The sequence below is a fragment of the Mercenaria mercenaria genome, chromosome 3 (assembly GCF_021730395.1).
Source record: "Mercenaria mercenaria strain notata chromosome 3, MADL_Memer_1, whole genome shotgun sequence".
Classification (NCBI taxonomy): domain Eukaryota; kingdom Metazoa; phylum Mollusca; class Bivalvia; order Venerida; family Veneridae; genus Mercenaria; species Mercenaria mercenaria.
Window position 1 is genome coordinate 62,225,427 of NC_069363.1, and position 22,309 is coordinate 62,247,735.

Here is a 22,309-nt window from a genome sequence, read left to right on the forward strand (position 1 = left end):
ACTCCTGGATGTTCAGTGCCTATATGCAATCATATGTAGCATTCAACTACCATATAGGTATATACCCGATGCCTCGGCTGTACTTCGCCAATAATGTTGAACCGTCCATAAGCTGGAACTCTCCTACTATCTCAGTAGATTATCAAACTCTGGGTCTCTGTCGCAGCTTTCCGATGCTCAGCCTATATTTGCTATCGTCTATAGCATTCAATTACCTTTTGGGTAAAACTCCTATGCGCTGGCCCAATAGCTCGAAACCTTATTGAAATTCTGCAACTCTTCTTTAGTCTATGAACTTCCAAAGCCTTCTTTTTAATAATTGATGCGCCCTGACAGGGTAACTGCAATAGTCTCATTATCAAGGTACTGGAATAAATTATTAGTTGAATCCTCGATGTGTCTTCTTCTACCGCTGGATACCGAATGCCCTCTCTGTCATCCATCTACCTATTTATACCTTAGCAGACGTGAGCTTTGATTGGTGCTATTTATAGATGTCGGTCGGTAGGTCGGTCGGTCGGTCGGTCTGTCGGTCGGTCGGTCGGAATGTAGACCAATCCGTTTCCGGATGATAACTCAAGAACGCTTGGGCCTAGGACCATGAAAGTTGATAGGGAGGTTGATCATCACCAGCAGATGAACCCTATTGATTTTGAGGTCTGTATGTCAAAGGTCAAGGTCACAGTGACCCTGAATAGTAAAACGGTTTCCGGTTGATAACTCAAGAACACTTGGGCCTAGGATCATGAAAGTTGACAGAGAGGTTGGTAATGACCAGCAGATGACTCCTATTGATTTTGAGGTCAGTATGTTAAAGGTCAAGGTCACAGTGACCCTGAACAGTAAAACGGTTTCCGGATGATAACTCAAGAACGCTTAGGCCTAGGGTCACGAAAGTTGATATGAAGATTGGCCATGACCAGCAGATGACCCCTATTGATTATGAGGTCAGTATGTCAAAGGTCAAGATCACAGTGACCAGGAACAGTAAAATGGTTTCCAGGCAGTAACTCTAGAACGCTTGAGCCTAGTGTCAGGAAAATTAATAGTTAGGTTGGCTATGACCAGCAGATGACCCCTATTGATTTTGAGGTCATTAGGTCAAAGGTCAAGGTCACATTGGCCAGGAACAGTTAAAACGGTTTCTGATCTTCTTGTGCAAAACCATAGGGCCTAGGGCTTTGATATTTGGTATGTAGCAAAATCTAGTGGTCCTCTACCAAGATTATTCAGATTATTTCCCTGGGGTCAAATATGGCCCCACCCCGGGGGTCACATGGTTTATATAGACTTATATAGGAAAAAACTTTGAAAAACCTCTTGTCCAAAACCACAGAACCTAGGGCTTTGATATTTTGTATATGACATCATCTAGTGGTCCTCTACTAAGATTGTTCAAATTATTCCCCTAGGGTCAAATATGGCTCCGCCCTGGGGGTCACATGGTTTACATAGACTTATATAGGGAAAAACTTAGAACCTTCATGTCCATAACTTACATCATTCAAATTTGGACCACATGTATAGTTTTGAGTGGCAAGATGAACCTTGACATTAGTTGACCTTGAACTTGACCTAGTGACCTACTTTCACATTTCTCAAGCTACAGCCTTCAAATTTGAGCCACATGCATAGTTTTGTGTACCGAAATGAACTTTGATCTTGAGATTGACATAATGACCTACTTTCACATTTCCGAAGCTACAGGCTTCAAATTTGGACCGCATACATATTTTTGTGTTCTGAATTGAAATTTGACGTTGATTTTTACCTATTACCTACTTTCACATTTCTCAAGCTACAGCCTTCAAATTTGAAGCACATGCATAGTTCTGTCTACCGAAATGAACTTTGACCTTGAAATTGATCTAGTGACCTGCTTTCACATTTCTCAAGCCACAGCTTTCAAATTTGGACCACATACACATTGTTTTGTACCGAAATGAAATTTGACATTGATTTTGACCTTGAGCTAGTCTTGAAATTTGACACATTCAAGAAATGGCTCAGTGGATGGCGCAAAGATCACTCTGTAATCTCTTGTTAGGTTAATAGGTTAAAGGTCAAGGTCAGATTAAACAAGAATGGTATAACTTTTGTTGACAGTGAGCATATAATTTCTGTTCCTTGTGCAATTACTGAATGCATCAAGGGGGGCATTTCGTGTTCGACGAGCTCTTGTTAAATATCTGGTTCACTTTAACTATTGTGTATGACATAATGTGTGATGCTGGGATCCAGCCGTCAACACGATGAACCCAAATCAGCCATAAATGACCAAAATCCTTTTATTAACAGTAATTCAACGATAATTAGAGCAACGACAGCATGAAAAGGGAGTCAAGCACTATGTGTGCTTATGAGTTACGTTGTCAATATATCAAATATACAAATTATTCTGACACTGAAATCGTTCTTTCTGTGGCTTAACACTTTGTAATCTGAAAAGCATTGGTGTTGTGCCTGACTAATGTGAGGATGCCTACTTTTTTCCTTCCCTATCACATCGAAACGACTTCAAGCGAGTCTCCTGTATACAACATATACTAATGCCTTGCTCATGTAATGAGTGTTCTAATTGTGTTTTCGTATTGCACAATCCTTCTGAATTCCATTGCATCATCTTTACTGTCTGATGCTTTGCTCCTCTCTTTGGCTTACTGTAGCCTGTGAAACACTCCCTTCTTCTCGTGGAGTGAAGGAGGGGCCTTCAGTAGCTGAACTTGGGACTTTGTCGAGGCTCGGAGCCCGACACTGTACTTCAATGGTCCAACACCACATCGCTTGACACTTGTTGACTGTGTAACCATAACGTGGGTTGCATGGTGCTGTTATTGGTTAAGAGAGTGCCTATGGTCCAGTACCTTTGATTTCAACTCTCAATGTTTCTGTCAGGGTTACCTCACCTTTAGCTCTTGGCCAAAAGACAAGGGATCAGGGTGTATCCACATACTGATGGACTTGGCATGCCTTATGTCTAGGGAAAGACCTCTTCCAAGTCCCTTGCAGTTCTGCCTGAGGCCGCGAGGTACTCAGTATTCATGTGTCGCGAAGAGAAGGCACTGCATAGGGCTTGTCTACTGGGAGACTTTGTTGTGACAGGAAAGGCTTATGCACTCGACTTCCTTTTCACCTAAAACAAGGAAGCTGAAAGCTGAAGGTGACAAACAACGCATCACATGTGACGCATCAATAGACCATTTGACACACAACATGGGTACTAGTCAGGTTCATACAGTCCCTGGCTCGCAGATTTTTCAAAGTTCGCGCTTCCCCGCGATTGGACCCTAGCGCGGACAATTTCCTGAGCCGCGGGATGCGCGTTTTTTCATGCATCTCCGCAACACATTTTACAGCTTCCGCCGCGACCAAATGCAATAAAATCGATTGCTGTGTCCCGCGATGACGGGTCGCGGCGCATCGCGATGAAGTGCCGGTGGTTCGCGGTGAATTGCGATGAATCGCCGCGATTTACAGGTAAATGCAGTGGCCTGTTGTACTGTATACATTTTCAACACTATGATGTGATAAGAAATGAAGAAATTAAACAATGTTTTATATGTTTGAATAATTAATTTCTTCGTACTTTTCTGTTTCAAGTATTATTTCCATTAAATCATATAATTTGATAAATGCACGGATTTTTTTTTAAACATCAGGGTTATGAAATTTAATATCGTTATGTCATTGAACTCGTATAATACATGTATATATTCATGTACTACTGTGAAATTTGTTAATTCATTTAAACAAGATGAAAGAAAATAGTGTTTTGTATTTTGCAAGCATTAATTTGATTTCATGAGTTATTTAGCTCATTTTCAGTCATCTGTAGTATATACGCATGTATAACGATACACCAATACTACAGTGTAGAAAACTAAAATAATTAATATATCTGAACAGATAAAACATAACACATTGTGCACCTGTTTCATTACAGAAATAGAAAAGTGTCAAGTGTCAAGTACGTGTATCATATTTGACTATGCATAAAAAATATTGATGACAATATACAGTATGAAAAGTGACACTTCTTGCAAGTGTGAAACGGGTCAGTTATTTTTCTCCAACTTCGATACTCCACAATGACATGAGACAGTTTTTGTGAAATGCTATATGTAACTTATATTTCTGTTTGATTGTGCGAATAAATATAAACATTTATCCTCTAAAGGAAATAATTGAAATTTACCTTAAAAATTGCAAAATTGAGACGAAAAGCCCTACATGTAAATTTTAAAATTTATCTAGAAGGTAAAATAGGAATAAATTTTTATTTGATAAATACTATAGATAAATTATTAAACTAATGGAAAGATTCCATATCAACATTAATTCTATTAATTTGTTCTTAAACCCTATTATTTGTACATTGTAACAGAAAAACTAATGCAATTATACATGTAACAACAGTAGATACATTTGTATGTATTTAACCTACAAAATTTACCTGGATTTCGCGGTGATTGCCGGTGGTTCACCGCGATCCATCGTAATACACCGCGACCCGCTGAGATTATACCTCGTGACTCGCCGCGGGCATTTATTGATACTTTTATTGCCGTGTTTTATAAAATCATCGCGAATTTTCGCTTTTACCAAAAGCCGTTCAGTGTGAAAAAATCATCGCAATTTTCCACTCAAGGCTAATATTTGTGCCGGTGGTAACGCGGAAAAAGCAAAATCCGCGAGCCAGGGACCGTATAAGGTGTTTAATTACCTTTACTCAAGTGATTTTTGTTTGGAATATTTATCATTCATTCGTTAACCCTAACCCTGCTAAATTTCTATAATGAACATGTCAACTTGTCCATCTTCAATTTGGACAGTACCAGGATGTGCAGGCTGGTCATGATCTACATTGGTCGCAAAGGCAGAATCAGTCGTGTCCAGCATGATAAGGATTAATGACCTTCTTCATTCATATATCAAATTTTCTTGCAGACTTTAACAAGTAGAAAAATAAAATTGTTAACAAAAGCTTCTCTTACCAGGCATGTGCCTTGCGAGCTTAATTTAAAATATTGTTCAGTGTGTTTTATTTTGTGACAATTTGAAGAGGTTTTTTGTTCAAACACTTCAGGGTTGAGTATGGTGAGTGGCAAAACGAAAGTAAACAAATTGTGATACATATAAAAATGTAATTCGCTTAAGGTGTGCAAGGTGCATAGGCGTAATAAATTCTTACACGCACGTGGCTGTATTCTATTGTGGAAACTTTGGAATGGCTGTTAATTGTAGCATTCGAATAGCCACGAAACGTAAAAATCTTATTTCTCAGGAATGAACAACGACATGTAAATGATCTACCAGGAACTGAAAGATACGTACGAAGGGTATTGTTAGCATGCAAATGTTTGGCCTTTTTTTTGAAGGTAGCCCTTAAATGCAGCACAGTCAACTTATTCACCTTTACTAAGGTAATAAATAGTAAATAAGTGCTGGATATATTTTTAGTTCATGGACTTGCTATTTATGTATTTTATCATATATAGCATTACATGTGTATTATTGATCAAACAAACGTGCCGAATGCCTATTAGTAGTTGGCGATAAGATGACCTGCAGAACATATGAACCAGGCTGGTAGGTCAAAGGTAAAGGTCACAAAATGAGCCCAAATATAAAATATACCACTTTTATTTCGTGCCCGGAGCTAAAAAAAATGAAACTATTCAATGTATTTCAACTTGTCACATAGATGAATGGCGATGAGGCGGTGTGCAGAGCGCATGAACAAGGTTGTTAGGTAAGGAAGTGGCCAGAAATGGAGCTCAAAGGCCAAATTAGTCCCTCATATTTCGAGTCCACAGCATAATTTTATCACCACTCAAGGTACTGATTTCAGTGTTGACATGGTAAGTGGGGATAAGACGATGTGCAAAGTGCATGAACAAGGTTTGTACATAAATTGTCATTGTCACAGCAATGTCATATCCCTCTGACGTATTTTGTGTCCTTAATAACCATTCCAGGTCCTGACATTAGTAGGTGGCATTAAAACGATGTGCAGAGTGCATGAAAAGTCAAGGTCACAAATTGCGTTCCTCTTCATCTAATATACAGCTCTTCGGGCATATATTTCCCTGCTTTGCGGAGCTCTTATCTGGTGATTCATTTGAAAAAAGGTAAGGTAATGAAACTGCAATTTCTGTGCGAAATCGACATTTAAGAACGTAAATATAGGCCAACGCTCACGTGGCTTTTCTTAAAAAACGGATAATGCCGGAGTTAGATAAGAAGAATACGTAATCTACTGATTGTCATTACGGATCATCTACCTTAAATGTTTTAAATGGATTATGGAAGTATACGTGTGTCGTTAGGTCGAAATAAGATGACGGGCGCTTGAGAAAAATCATTATGCGCTCGAGAAAAATGTCAAACTACCGTTCAACAAGAGGGTTTGTTCCCCACTGAGTTTCAAGCCAAAACACATATGCAACTAGACCCGCCCACTAGCGGCCATGACCATGTTTTTACAAATAAAAAAAAGTTAACTATTTTTATGATACTCATGTTGCTTTGACAAGGCAATCAGATTTTTCACCTTTGATAGAGATTTGTCGAAAACAAATGCTATAAATAGCACCAAAACGCACTTCTGCTAGGGTATGAAAAGGCAGACGGGTGACAGTGAATTCATTCTGTGTCCAGTAGTTGATATAAACACAATTTATAATTAATCCCAGTACCTTGAAAAGATACACTGTCAGGGCGGATAAATTATATAAAAGAATTCGTTTAAGACTAAAGAAGAATCGCAATTTTGAGATTTAAATAGTGCCAGCGCTTAGAAGTTATACCTTTACGGGATAGTCAAATGCTATAAACGATAGCAAATATAGACTGAAATCGGAAAGCTGAGGCAGAGACACTTAGTTTGGTAATCTAATGGATACAGTAGGAGAGTTGTAGCACACAGACGAGGTTCAGCGTTACTGACGAAGTACAGCCAAAGCATCGGAGCTATACCTATATGGTAGTTGAATGCTATATATGATAGCATATAGGCGCTTAGCATACTGAGATGCAGCTTCGAATAAGAAGACATAGTCTGAGCATATATGCGATAGGACTCGTTAATTGTTAATTCAAAGACATTGCCTGACGGGAACGTAAACTGAACAACTAGTCAAGCATAGTATACCCAGCCTATAGGAGTTTGAGCTGATTATCATTAGATGAAAACATTGGGTGATTTGCCTGATCCCTGAAATTATCTAGCTCATAATTCAAGTTACTTACGAAATCATTTAGCAGGCAGAGAAAAAAATAATATGCGAGATATATAGGTCTTACCTGCTCTACGATTTTAACAAAAAACATTCTACATAGTTTGTCAGCTAGTCAAAGACAAAGTCGCCTTAGCGATTGGACCTATTTCTTTGCTCAATACACTTAAGGCTTAGTCTCTATCCTCGGTCATATAACTCGTATCTTGGCAATGCCTTATTTGTCCCTTACCAGTTTCGTGGACTTTAGAATTGCGCTTTGCCGTCCGTCTGCCATTCTGTCGTTTCGTCATTCTGTACGTCCGCGATTTCGTGTCCATAACTTTGTAAACTGTTACGGGATTTCAATACTTCTCATTGCAAATGTTCCCCATAATGACACGACGTGTCATGTGCAAAACTCAGACACGTAACTTAAAGGTAAAGGGCAAACTTGGAAGTCAGATGTCAACGGAGCTATTTTTTATGTCCGTTCTATAACTTGACCATCCATCAAAGGAATTTAATATTATTTGGCACAACTGTTTAGCATAATAGGACAATGTATGGTGCACAGCATTCAGACCCAAACTTAAAGGTCCAGGTCACATATTAGGGGTCAAAAGTGCACGTGGTATCAACAGAGTCAGTTTCGTGTCCGGTCCAGAACTCTGCAATCTATTAAGGCGTTACAAAATTACTTGGCACAAACATAACCTATAAACATACAATGTGTCATGCACAGAACCCAGAATCCTAGCTTTAAAGTCAAAATCGCCATTGGAGGCCAACAGTCAAGTATTTTTTTTCTACCTGCCTAATAACTCATTCTTGAAAGGGATTCTAATATTACTTGACACGAGTGTATCCCATAATGTAAAGTCATGTCATACGTAACACCTAGACCTCTAGCCCAAATGTCAAAGTAACACTCGGAGGTCAAAGATCAATAGTGCTTTTATCCTGTCTGGTCAATAACTCTGTCATCTTTACTCTTGTCATCCTTGAATGGATTCTAATACCCGTAATAAATCGACATGTCATGCGCAACAACCAGACCCCTAGCTCAAAGATCAAGGTCACGTTACGATCAGAGGTCAAACGTAAATAGTTTTTTCTCGTCCGGCTCATGACCCTGTCCTCCAATAAGGGATTCTAATATTAGTTTACACAAATGTTCCCCATGAGACGGCATGTCATGCGCAAGACCAATACCTCTCGGTCAAAAATCAAGGTCACACTTGAAGGTCAAACAGCAATAGGGTGTTTTTCCTGTGAGGTCCAAACTCTGGCATCCATCAAAGGATTAATACTTTTCTTGGCACATAAGTGCCCTATAATAAGACGATGTGCCATGCACAACATCTAGATCTCTTGCTTTGTGGTCAAGGTGACACTTGGAGGTCAAAAGTCAACTTTAATTTTTTTCCTTCCTTGTCTGTAAAATATTTTCTGTCAAGTTTCTTGTCCTAGCTATTCCATCCATGTATATATATATATACATTACAAGCTCATGTGTACTATGATCCCAATGAAATAAAAGTGTTGGTGCATTTTCTTCAGGATTACTTCTCTTTAATACAATGAAGTATTTCATTACAATTTTCTCACATTTTCAACCAATTTAAAAATGGAATGTTATAAAAAAACAACTTTTTTTATTTATAGATGTTACAAGTAATCAACAACTGTAGATGTTATATGCAAATTTTAATCCAAACATTTTGCGTTATAACATATCATATATACCACAATATTATATATACTCATGGACAGAAAAGATCATTAGGTCTCTTCTTCTTCTTCTTGTCGTTCGCGTCTACACTGTCAGACCAGTAGCCTCGATGAAACTTGTGGTTTGCCGAAGATCCTCAATGCCTCCATATAGTTTCTGATGGATTGAGGTATCTATCGGCAAAGTCGCAGCTCGCTCCTGGTCATGCATTTTACATTTCTGAAGTATAAGCTCCGCAGTCTGATCTTCTTCATCACATGGACAAGTTGGCGATGATGTCAGTCTGTATTTCTTGTACATGTGAGCATTGAGCTTGTTGTGCCCTGAGCGGAGCCTGACTATCATTACTTGTTCAGACCGATCAAGGAGATGAAAAACATCTTCCTCCATCCTTGGTCTCGTTAGTGCCTTGATGATGGTGACTTTCTCCTTGTAACTCACAGGTTCTGTTGGTTGTTCTGACTGAGCTCCTAGCTTAGCCAGTTTGTCTGCCTCTTCATTGCCTGCAAGTCCACAATGGGATGGAATCCACTGAAGTGCTACTTTGCAGGTTATACTCAGGCTCTGCATTCTCCTGGCTAGCTGCGGAGCTTTATTGTTGATCAGAGCTTCCATGACAGACAGTGCATCTGTGAGAAAGACGACTGAGGAGCTTTCTTCTGCGGAGTCTTCAACCATTGAGACGGCCTTCATGAGTGCTTCAGTCTCTGCCTTGTAATTGCTGCAGTGTTTTCCTGTGGCTGCATGTAGTTTTTTCTCTCTTGCCAGATGGGTATTGAATGAAAACTCCTGCTCCTCCATCTTTGACGGCATCATTAGGTCTTCCAGTTGGGGATTTTGTATCAATAAACCTTTAAACTAGGACTGTTTATACTATTTTAGGCCATGACTTGCTCCAGAATGTGTTCTTACACATGTGTAAGCTGTGAAACTCGCGTGATCAATCTCGAACCATCATGGTCACATGGTTTGAAAAAGAAATTATCTCGGGAGCGTGGCTTATTATCTTGAGCGCACGGTATATTATCTCAAGCGCTCGAAATCTTATCTCGGTTCCACATCTTATTAAGACCGATCGAAAAATTTACCCAAGCGCCCGGAATCATATCTTAACAATTCGAGCGATAGACATTTATCTCTGGCGTATCACATAATATGTCGATCGCTCGAGAAAATCTAATTGAAAAATAAATAAGTGCGCGTTCTAAACATACTGCCAAACAATGCCTTCAAAGATCCTTAAAAACATTCTACAATAATATTTTTTTGCAAATAGTGGAAGGGAACAACTAACTTATTGCGTTAAATATTCAAAGAACATATTCCAAATAAAACACAGCGTTTCATGTTCAAGTTATTTTCTTTTGTAGGCCTTTTATCTGCTTTTTTACAAAATATTGCAGTAAGATATCAACTTTTTCACCAGTTATTCAAATATTTTGTGCATGTCGAAGCCGCTAAATTGCAACTGTTTCGATTACTTATATGAACGCCTTTGCAAATGAAATGGAATTTTATGAAAATTCTAAACCCGAAGCACGATCAAAATGTTTGACTCGAAAATCTAGAAGGCTTTTGGGCCTAAACATTGCATAACAGCATTGAAATCAATTTGTCAATTTACTCATTTTTGTAACAAAATACCTTACAAACAAGCAATATATTGAAGGAGAGTGTCTTCTTTGTTGTATAATCGCTGTATTTCCAAAGTACATGTTTCTCAGTGTATAGAAAATAAATGTATTTTTTACAACATTTGTTCATTTCCTGTTCTCCGTCCATGTTTTAACTGAATAAATTTAAACATTATAATATAATTAAACTGACCAATTTTAATAAGGTATGCAAACCTATTTTGCATATTAATTTATTTGATAGATCCGCTATATTGTTTAGTTAATTTCACATATTAATTCATTTTGACAGCTGATATCCTTCTGGGCTTTTGTTATTCCTAATTTAAATATTCCATTGTTTATGCTGGTGCATAAAGAATATTCATAAGTTTGTTTATAATTATCCTTTCCGCACCTGTAACGTAATTAAATTTTATTAACGTTTGATGGCCCTTTCACGCTTCCGTAGAATCAACATTTATTAAACAAAATTCATTTTGAAAATATTTCTGAAATGTCTAGGTCTACAGCTTTCAAATACAGAAATATCTTTCATCCGAGGCATATACTGACACTTTCAGACAACATCAATAAGGACCGTTTGAGCGATTTGACGAAGTTCCAAAAATCATGTACCCTTGCTCCGTTACGGACCCCTGTGGGATTTGTGTATCCCGGACTCAATTATGTTTCGTAGATGAAAAACTGACATGTCGTGCTAAAGCCAAGGTATCTTCAAATCGTTAGAAACTGCCTAAAATTGACAACCCATTTGCAAAAAAAGAACGAAGTCCACGCACACACATTTTGACGGGGTGACCCCTACGCGTGACCCTTGACTATCGAACAATATTAAGGCGACTTTCGTTTTCAAGTTTAGCATGTCTACTTTCATTTTCGTTACTTCCGAAAATATCCTGAAGGTCGAGTGACGTCATTTCCTGTGTTGTCAAAAATATACATATGCCTGGCGAGATTGTAAAAAAATGGGCCCGCTGTTCTAAGGATATTGAAAGTATTCGTAATTATATCAAAATTACATGAAAATATGCCAGTTCGTCCATTCCCTTTACAGTAAATGTTTGTGAAAAACATATTCTATTGAACAGTTGTATGGAATATTCTTATATTCAGTTGGAAAAGCAAACTACAAGCAGAACTGTTCAAAACATAATTGCCTTACATTTATTTCAGAAAGGAGAGCCTTTGTACCAAGACGTTTCAAACACTAGAAAAGAGCTTACGTCAGTCAACAGTGACGGTAGAGATAGTAATGAAAAAGTTCATGACTACACTTTATTCGAGCCTGTGAAAGCTCAAAGTTCTGATGGTAAGGTATTTTTCTGAACCTGTCTTTCGTTCTTACAAGTAGAAACAGTGGCTCCTTTCTGAAAAATGTGACGATTTTGCTGCAATTTCAATATATTATTGACGATGCCTTGTGCTCAAAGCATTGTAAGATCAATAACTTTAAATGTATTGGGAAAATGTCATGAATTGTGTAGAGTTAATTAACAGTCACTACAGCTGTCTTTAAATGTTGTTTGGTGGCAATAAAATGTTCTTAGACATATTATTGTTATATTTTCTTGTCCTTTTGGATCATTGAGTCCATTCGATGCTTATTTTTAAAATAGTTCCGCAAAAGCCGGTGCTAGGGGGCAGGAGAAGTATTAACGTTGTACTTTTTATTTCTTCTCATAAACAGACTTATTTCGAGTCTCTTATTATTGTTATTGGTTGCGTGCTAATAATGCTAACAAATGATTTTCTTAAAACAGTTTCTAGACTAGAATGTGCTTGGCCTAAAAAACAAGTTTAGTTTTGATATAAATACACAATTTGATATCTTATACTGAGTACATTAGAAACGCAATACTTGGTCTACAGTCAATATTTTTTAACCGAAGATGCCTTGCACTGGTAAATGCAAATGGTGCTTTACACGTTTTTAACTGTGTGCTTGTTCAAACGTAAATTTGGACCCTTGATATAATTCAAATATACATGTACAAGGAAATTATAAAGGAAAAACGTTGCGTTTCTATATGTACTGGGCATATTTTAAGAGAAACTGTGTCACTTTAATTTTTAGCCGTCCAGGGGGCGAGAATAGTAACAGCACTTTTTGATTTTAATCAATTTTCTGAGGACGAAATTAGCTTCAAAGAACGAGACAAACTGAAACTTCGTGGAGAAACGTTGAGGTATTTTAAATATTTATAGTTGGAAGTGTACATCTATTGAGCGTTTACCATAAATCATGTTTTAGATTTTACTGCCAGCATTATTAATTATTTTACCATGTGGATTTGCGATAAAGTGTGTAAAACCCTCCACTTTTTATTTTCAAGCAACATCCAGTTTGGAAATGCAGCGTTCCAACAGGGAAGGTTAGAATTCCTATGGGAACCAATTGTTTTGTACTATTATGAAAGCGGCTTTATGTTGAGCCTTTCTCAAGATAAGCCTGCAGACGTTAATAGAACATCATCCTATCCGGATGATATTTTTGAGTGGATATCCGTTTTTGCTCAAATTGTTAATACTAATTATCACCGGGTGTTCTAGTTAAATAAAACTAACCATTCGGATACTGTTGTTTCCTGTTTTGTATTTATATCTCTCTATTTCTAATAACATTACCCATACTATTGTTCTCAATTAACTAGATTTGCTAGAGTTTATAATTATGTTGAAGATTTCCATGAACGTAAACCAATATATTACATGTACCCAAAAATACTCATTCAGCAAGGCTAACGCTCAACTGCGTAAATATTTTACAAAAATTTACTACCGATATTCGGATTTGGGTTTTCAAATTTCATAGCAATTTGAAGACACATCTGCGCCAAACTTTGTAAAAGCCAGATGTTTATGTGTATATTATTTACAAACTTCGTAAGGTTCTGAGTCATGGATATTACCCAAATATTTTTGGTAATATTTTTGAAAGTTTGATTAAAAGAAGTTATGACCTAACTTTTTTGAGACACACCGCATGTTTCGGGTTCAGCTATTCTGCAATTATTGGAAGATATGCTATCATCTAGGACAAGTGGAAGACTCCAAAACAAGAAGTCCTTAAAGTCTACTGGGACTGATTTATTTTGATGTTTGTCTTCCTGCTTGTTTCTTCGGGAACCTAATAGATTTTCTGTTGTTGCTCAACTTTCTGCAAAGACAGTTTGTGTGATTTGCTAACTGTGCCTTTAGTTACTAATACGTATGTAAGGGATTCACCTGACCGGGATAACTTTTATTTACACTGTCCTGTAACTTTGGACCAGGGAGATAATAAAGATTGAGAATTTAAGTGTCCATCTGGTGTTTTACGGGCGGTACCCCACTGTGTGTTTTAAGTTCCTTAATGTGTTTGGTTTGTCCGTGCATATTTGTTTTACTTCTATGTTTTTGTATACACATACATTCACTGTTGTGTTGTTTTATTTTGGGAGGCTACGTTTTGGAAACTTGGCAATTCCAATTAGTTTCTTATTAGTTGCTTTCCTTATCCTTCTTTTTATTAATCTCATGAGCCAATATCATTTAGTGGTATTATTTAGTATCAATTCCGATCTTCTAAATGCCCGTTTTATGCTTACGCATATCTTAATCTTTTGTTTACGAAGTAGCATCAGTTGCGAGCTGGCTGCCCCAACTCTAACTTGAAGCTCACTTTTTGATTATGCCCCGCCATAAAATGGGGGTGGGGGCATATACTGCTACCCCTGTCCGTGTGTGTGTCTGTGTGTTTGTATGTTCTGGAAAGGGTGTCCGGCCATAACTTTGACATGCATGGTCAGAATAATTTAACACAAATGGTAATCATGGATAGACAATGTGTCATGCGCAAAAACCATTCAATAGCTGAAAGGTCAAGGTCACATTCCTTGGGCGAACTTAGCCAATTTTCACTACATAAGTGGTCTTCATGTCCGGGCCATAACTTTGACATGCATGGTTCGATTTCAATATAATTTTAAAACAAATGATAAGCATGGATAGACAATGTGACATGCGTAAAAACAGTTTCACTAGCTGAAAGGTCAAGGTAACAGTCCTTGGTCGAGCCAATTTTCATAACTTTAACATGCATGGTCCGATTTCAGAATAATTTATCACAACTGCTAAGCATGGATAGACAATATGCAACGCGCAACAACCATTTCACTAGCTCAAAGGTCAAGGTCACAGTCATTGGTTGAACTAAATATATAATTATAATGTGGTCTTCGTGTCCGGGCCATAACTTTGACATGCATAATCCGATTTCAAAATAATTTGACACAAATGATAAGCATGGATAGACAATGTGTCACGCGCAAAAACATTTCATTAGCTTAAAGGTCAAGGTCATAGTCCTTTTGTTTTCACTACATAAACAGATTACTAAATTTTCTGGTTTTCTTACAATATATTTTTTTCGTAAATAAATAGGGCCAAGGGTCCTTCTTTTAGTTTGTGAGCAGTACCATGCCTGTGACCATTCTCATGTTGCGGGGGCAACCGTGTCTATGACACATTTCTAGTTTTTCTTTGTATTTTTGGAGCACAAGGGGCGTAGTGGATTCCTAATGCTGCAAACAGGAGGGTGTTCTCATCGCTTTACCTTCCTTATTTACAGTTTATTAACTTTTCTATGGTCATGAATTATTCCAATCAATCATATGAGAAAATCTGTAAAATAGATTGGCATTTATTACTATTCCATATTTACATGAAGTTTAAGTTATCCCCATCTGTTCATTATAAAAGACTAGTGTGGTATTATAATCGTGCAGACTTCGATAAACTCAACGACTTGATCATTTCAACTGATTGGTCATTTTTTAATTTAAACACAATCGACGAGGCTTAATATCAAATTACTGGAACCAGCAAAAAGCTGTATTCCGTCCAACTATGTAACGATAAGGCCAAAGGATAGACCATTGTACGATTCATTCATTCGTCGAACTTCCCGTAATAGAGACCGTCAAAAATCTATAGCTATAAAATCAGGTAAAATGACTGGAACGTTTATAAAAAACTTCAGAATAAAGTAAGTAATCTTAAAACACATGCTAAACAAAAACACTATAATGATTAAGAATCTACATTAAGTCATAGCATGTATAATAATCCTAGATCGTACTGGAAAGAAGTTAAACAACTAGTAAAAGACACTAAAAAATCTGTGAAATTATACCACCGTTAAATGTTGTTATCGATTGCAATGATGTAATGTATACGTCAGATACCGAAAAAGCGAATTGTTTAAATGATTACTTTGTATCTATATATACAGTTGACGACTCACGAACACACCTTCCAGACTTTTTCCCAAAAACTAATAGCGTCTTACAGGATTTTCATATTCAGGAACAAGAAATTATTGATATCTGATCTTCTCTCGTTTCAAATAAATCATCTGGGTCCGATGAAATAAGTCACAAAAGAATGTAAAGACTCAATTTGTAAGCCATTGTGTATTCTCTGTAATAGGTCGTTATCCGAAAGAAAATATCCCGCAATCCGAAAATCATCCGTAGTTATGCCGCTTTTTTAGAAAGGTAATAAAAATAGTCCTTCAGACTGTAAACCTATATCTTTAATCAGCTGTGTTGGTAAGGTTATGGAAAGAGTTATGTTTAAACACATTTACAATCATCTATTTGCTAATAAGTTATTTACGAAAGGCAATCGGGTTTTTTACTAGGGCACTCTACAGTATATCAGCTGTTAGACATTTATCATCAAATTTGTTACTCATTCGATAATAAAATCTCAACATGTATGATTTGTGACATTTCAAAAGCCTTCGACCATGTCTTGCATGGTGGATTACTTTTTTAATTAAAACAAAACGGAATTATTGGGCAAATAAATTTTGCAATGGATTTAAGGTTATCTAAGTAATCGCAATCAAAATGTATTTGTAGGTTCTTCATATTCTGATTGTAAGTATGTCACTGCAGTGTTCCACAGGGCTCTGTACTTGGGCTCTTATTATTTTTAACCTATGTCAATGACATTGCAGACAACCTAGTTAGTGTAACACGACTCTTTGCAGACGACAGTTCTCTCGCAGTTTCCACCTCTGATATTGCTTCTATTGAAAGTACATTAAATGGCGGCTTAAACAAAATAGTTGAATGGTCCAAGCGTTGGTTAGTAACTTTTAATCCAAACAAAACAGAAATGGTATTTTTACACTAGCATCTGAAGTTAAACCTTCTATTTACTTTGATAATGTTCTTCTTGATTATGTTGACAGTCATAAACATTTAGGAGTACTTTTAGATCAGATGGTAAATGGCACGATCATATCATTAATATACTTTCATCTGCCTCAAAAATTCAAGGGTCAATGAGAGCATTAAAGTTCAAACTAAAAAGAAATACGTTAAATCAGATTTATATATCCTACATGAGACCTGTTCTAGAATACGCATCAATAGTCTGGGATGGCTGTGCAGATTGCGAAAAACGTTCTCTTGAAAAACTCCAATATCAGGCCGCACGTATTATCACAGGTCTTACGAACGTCTTCTTAATGAAATTGTTTGGGTATCTCTGTATGATAGACGAAACATTCAGAAACTTGTTACCATGTATAAAGCCAAACATCGTACATTACCGGACTATCTATTAAATCTAATTCCAGATACAGTTGCCAATGGTGTGCCCTATCTTCTAAGAAACAGGAATGATTATATAACAGTTGTTCGTCGTACGCAAATTTTTGCAAACTCGTTTTTTTTCCGTCAGAGTCTTCTTCATGGAACGATTCAGAATCCGATATAAGAGAGTCTTCCACAATTCATATTTTTAAATCAAAACTTAAACTAAAATACGACCCTCCATTTGTACCTACATATTTTTGTATTGGCGAAAGGCTGTACTCGGTTTTCCATGCTCAAATGCGTAATAAATGCAGTAATTTAAATGCTGATTTATATAGAAATCATTTGAGAGACAATGATGCATGTGATTGTGGTCACGATATTGAAGATGCTGAACATTTTCTCTTTAAATGTAAACATTGTGCTTTACAAAGAATACAGTTTTTTAACGCCACACGCATTTTTCATCCACTGAATACGCGTACTATTTTGTTTGGAGATGAAAATTATACTGAAGAAGAAAATTCCCTGATCTTTCTAGAAGTACAAAATACATCAAGCATACAAATCTTTTTCGTTAAGATATTTGATTGCTGACATATTATATTAACTTAACGCAGTTGTACCTCACACCAAGTTACAACCCAAGACTCTGGACTCTCCCTCTCTTTATATTTCCATCTATCTCGCTTTCTCTTACTTTCTACAGTTAAGTCATTCTACTTCTTCTCCCACATTGTTGTTATTCATTTTACTTAACTTCGTTCTCTTCCAATTACATTTTGTCATTTTTCATGATAATACAATGCAATCAATAATATAAAATTTTCCTTTAAATATTCCTTCGTGGACGGACCGAACTACTACTGTTATATGAACTTGTGGTCCAACCGCTTTACCTTTCTTAGAACGTTTTGTATATTTTCTGTATATGTACATTGTATATGTTGTCATAAAAAGGAAGGAATAAAATATGTTTAAATCAATAGAAGAAAAGAAAAATCACAAAAATCTGAAACTTTGTGACAAAACTCTTTGTTATCGGTCTGGTACACGGAGATTAGCATATGTACCTTTGCGATTATGAGTTGATTGCCGTGGAAGTGTATGACAGGGTTGTCAAGTACTAACATTTAAACATAACATCATCAGTGTCTTTTAGGATGTAAGTAAAATCATACTAAAACACCTTGTGATATATTCAATCGGTCAACGCAGTGCCATCCCGTTTTGATTATTACAACTTTATTTGAAAACAGAAGTGTTATGATTTATTTTACTATCAAAACAGGATAATTACTCAAGAACAAACGGTATAAAATTTAATATAACCCTTTCAAAAATCATCCTAAAGCCCTTCGTTTTGTCCATTCTTACTAACTTTAAAATAAACTTAATTGTTTTACGATCTTGTTTTCTTGTCGAAGTAAATTAATGTGTACATGTAATGTTGTTGCTTTCAGTGACTTCACTGATAACTGCGACTGGTGTTTAGCTGAACACTTGACTACTGGTAAGAAAGGTTACATCCCGCTTGTCTATGTCACGGAAAACATCCACGCACTTAAGGCACAAAGGTACGTATTTATATGGGGCGTTCCATGAGAACCTGTATTAGTGACATGCTATAATTATTGCATAATAAGTAGTTTAAAATACTGGAAAATCACTGTTTTTTCTTATGTTCATGAAAAATCTAGAAACAACTTTATTGTAATAACGTTATCCAAGGCAAAAAACATTTTACCATATTTTACAAATAAATGTTATTTGTGTTGCCATGGCAACGATAATTTCAAAGCATGTTTACATCATGAAAACATGGAGGTGTATAGATAAATGGTCCGTCATGAAACCAAATACATACGGATAAGTTACTTTTCAGAAAAATCATTTTAAACTGTTCCTTAATATTCAAATGTATGATGTTTAATATGTGAGACGTATAATATGTTGCATTAATGACTTTAAAAAATACACCATGCATTGCGACGTCATACTGCTTCCGTGACGTTCATTACGTCACGTCTTAAAATGCCTTTGGTGTCTCACTTAAAAGCATTGTAACTCTTGGAATATTGAAGATAATTACTTCAAATTTTCAGATTTGAAAGGCCAAAGGATGTTCCTCATGAATATTTTGTTATCCCAATTTTGATTTTTGTGTCACTAATACAGATTTCCTCATGGAACGGCCCATATATATTGTACTGTCATCTTTTAGCTTGATAAAAGTTCCTTTGGATCTGTCATAAAATGAAATATTCATCGTTCTTTTCAAACGATCAGGCAAGAAGTTACATGCCATAAACCATTTACAGGTGCTCGTTGCAACCTTTAAATTCTTTGAATAATTTTAAGCAGTATGTTACTTGCAACGTCAATTTAGTTATGATTTTAAAGTGTCTATTCAATACACGACATGTCTACAAGACTTACATGTGTACCCAGGTTAAGACAGTTTTGAAACGAAGTATACCACCTTCAAAAGCATGCAGCAGTGCATCAATTTAAAGAACGAAAACAGTAATAAATATGTGAACTCTAGAATGTCCTGTTGGCCATGTATGTTCATTAAAATATAGTTAATAACCCCTAGTGTGTGATTTACATTTTTGTGCCCCCGTGAGTGGTGGGGGCATATAGATTTGCTCTTGTCCGCCCGTCCGTCCGTCCTTCCGAGAATGTTGTGTCGCGCCTAGCTCCAAAAGTATTTGACATAGAGTCACCAAACTTTACAGGAATGTTGGTCAGCATGTGTAGTTGTGCACCTGGGGTTTCGCGTCCGGATTCATTCAGTCGTGTAGGAAAGGAGTTATGGCCCCTGACTTTGTAAAAATTGGTCATTTTAATGTTGTGTCGCGCCTAGCTCCAAAAGTATTTGTCCTAGAGTCACAAAACTTTACAGGAATGTTGGTCAGCGTATGTAGTTGTGCACCTGGGGTTTCGCGTCCGGATTCATTCAGTCGTGTAGGAGTTATGGCCCCTGACTTAGTTGAAAATTGGTCATTTTAATGTTGTGTCGCGCGTAGCTCCAAAAGTATTTAACCTAGAGTCATCAAAATTTACAGGAATATTGGTCAGCATGTGCAATTGTGCACCTGGGGTTTCGCGTCCGGATTCATTCAGTATTGTAGGCGTTATGGCCCCTGACCTTAGAAAAAATGTCATTTTAATGTTTTGTCGCGCGTAGCTCCAAAAGTATTTGACGTAGAGTCACAAAACTTTACAGGAATGTTGTATCTTAAAAATTGTTTAACCTGAGTCATTAAACCATGTTACAGTGGCATGAGTGGGATCTAGTTATAAAAAAATCAAATAGTGTGGCTTCCCAGCGTATGATTTAAACAAAACAAAGTATTTCATATTACTACTCATAATAATTGAAATTACTCAACAGCGATATGTATCTTATATTTACATTTACAAAGGGTCCTGATGTGCACTGCAGCCATCGGAAGTTTCTTATTTTTATAAGTTTCATGTAGAATGAGGAAAACCAGTTATTTTGTGTGTTATGTTTAATGCGACACGTGCATTTAACTGGACGGTACTTATAAAAGTACGTCGTGTCTTATATTGTGACGCAGTTGTTTTGTCTGTCTTGTATTGTCTGCTGCGTATGTTTTCTTGTTTGTTGTAAGCGTTTTTCCTCCGCCTCACTCCCCCTATTTCCCTTTCCTTTCCCTTGCATTTACGCTACTTTTTGCATCCCACCCCCCTAGTAAGTTTTCGTGGCTCCCCCTTGTTTTGGCAGCTGAATCCTAAGACGGTACTTGATTGATTTTTCCTACCTGTGTGGGTGCGTTTGTATGCTTGTGAGTCTATAACGGTGCCCTACTGTTTTCTTTTGTGTTGCTTGTTCATTTTTCTATGTTATTCAGTTGATCGTAGTTGTGTGTTTATCTTTGGTACATGAGTGTCTGCGCTATTGTGATTTACCATGTAGTGCGACTGTTTTTAAAGAACAGGGCATTCCCTTTGTGCTATGTTCAGTCCCTTGGTTCCCAACCTCCACGTACCCCTCGTTCTCCCAACCCCACCGACCCCCCCCCCCCCCCCCGCCCCCCGGCCCCATTTTGCCCCTTACCGTTTCCTTCCCCTCCATCTATATTTAGCATAAATTAATATGTACTTGTTGGATATTTGAAGCAACCCGTCTGAAATACTTTTCCATTACAGCTTCTTTTTGTTCTGGGCCTACTATGCAAATGCGTGGCTCTGTGGCTGTGTTTTTGTGCTCTGTGCTTCCGAGAAATCTACCCTTACCTGTTATCTTTTGATTTTATCTGCTTAAGAGTTCAAAAATGATTAAGTATGTATACTTTAAAAATATACCAAAACACGATACAGATCTAATCAAATTTTAAGGGGAAAAACGTCATAGAGTGTTATACGCGACCTGAAGGATATTTTCCTTTAATAAAATTATATATATTCTTATTGGCCCTAACATGTATGCTGCAGATTGGGTAATATTTGAAATACACGTGTAATGTAAGTAGCCATTTTTACTTAAGGTAACACCAAGATGTGTATGATACTCAATATTTCGCACTGAAAATGTTCAATAAAATGAGTACCTTGATGGTAATTATTTGAGATATAGTGTAACCCCAGTGGGCATAAGTTCCATTTTATGAATACGTACCGATTACTTTCAGCTGGTGGTTTGACATCAGCAGAAAAGAAGCGTCAAGATTGCTTACAATGTCCGGCAGTACTCCCGGAACATACCTTGTTAGACCAACGGAAAGTATGTTGTTGTTTTTTTTTTTTTTGTTGGTTTTTTTTTTTTTGTTTTTTTTTTTTTTGTTGTTTTTTTTGGGGGGGGGGGGGGGGGGTTGGGGGGTTGTTGTTTATTTTATTTTATTTTTTTGTTCTGATATATATTTTTCGGCGCAGCCATATTAAGATTGGTTTTGCTGTTTGATAACCCCAGTACTATTAAGGCAACGTTTCATACACAGAACAATGTTTGTAATCGAGATGCTGACTTGTCACATCAGCTGTAAAATGCGAAATAAACGTATAAGTTTACTTATAAAAAAAAGAAATAAATAAATAAAAAGAAAACAAATTTTTCCTGAAAAGAGTATTTTTATATTTATAAAACATTGTATAAATTCG

At 36.8% G+C, this 22,309-nt stretch overlaps 1 protein-coding gene across 1 annotated transcript in view; it reads left to right on the top strand.

Annotated features, from left to right (window-relative positions):
* Positions 1-7,613: 7,613 nt before the first annotated feature.
* Positions 7,614-22,309, top strand: part of LOC128555917 (tyrosine-protein kinase Abl-like) — a 64,359-nt gene continuing 49,663 nt past the window's right edge. Inside the window, exons 1-5 of the mRNA XM_053539736.1 lie at positions 7,614-7,658; positions 11,763-11,898; positions 12,664-12,775; positions 18,643-18,756; positions 21,844-21,935. Of these exons, the coding sequence (XP_053395711.1) occupies positions 7,614-7,658; positions 11,763-11,898; positions 12,664-12,775; positions 18,643-18,756; positions 21,844-21,935 (499 nt within the window). The remainder of the gene's footprint in view (positions 7,659-11,762; positions 11,899-12,663; positions 12,776-18,642; positions 18,757-21,843; positions 21,936-22,309) is intronic.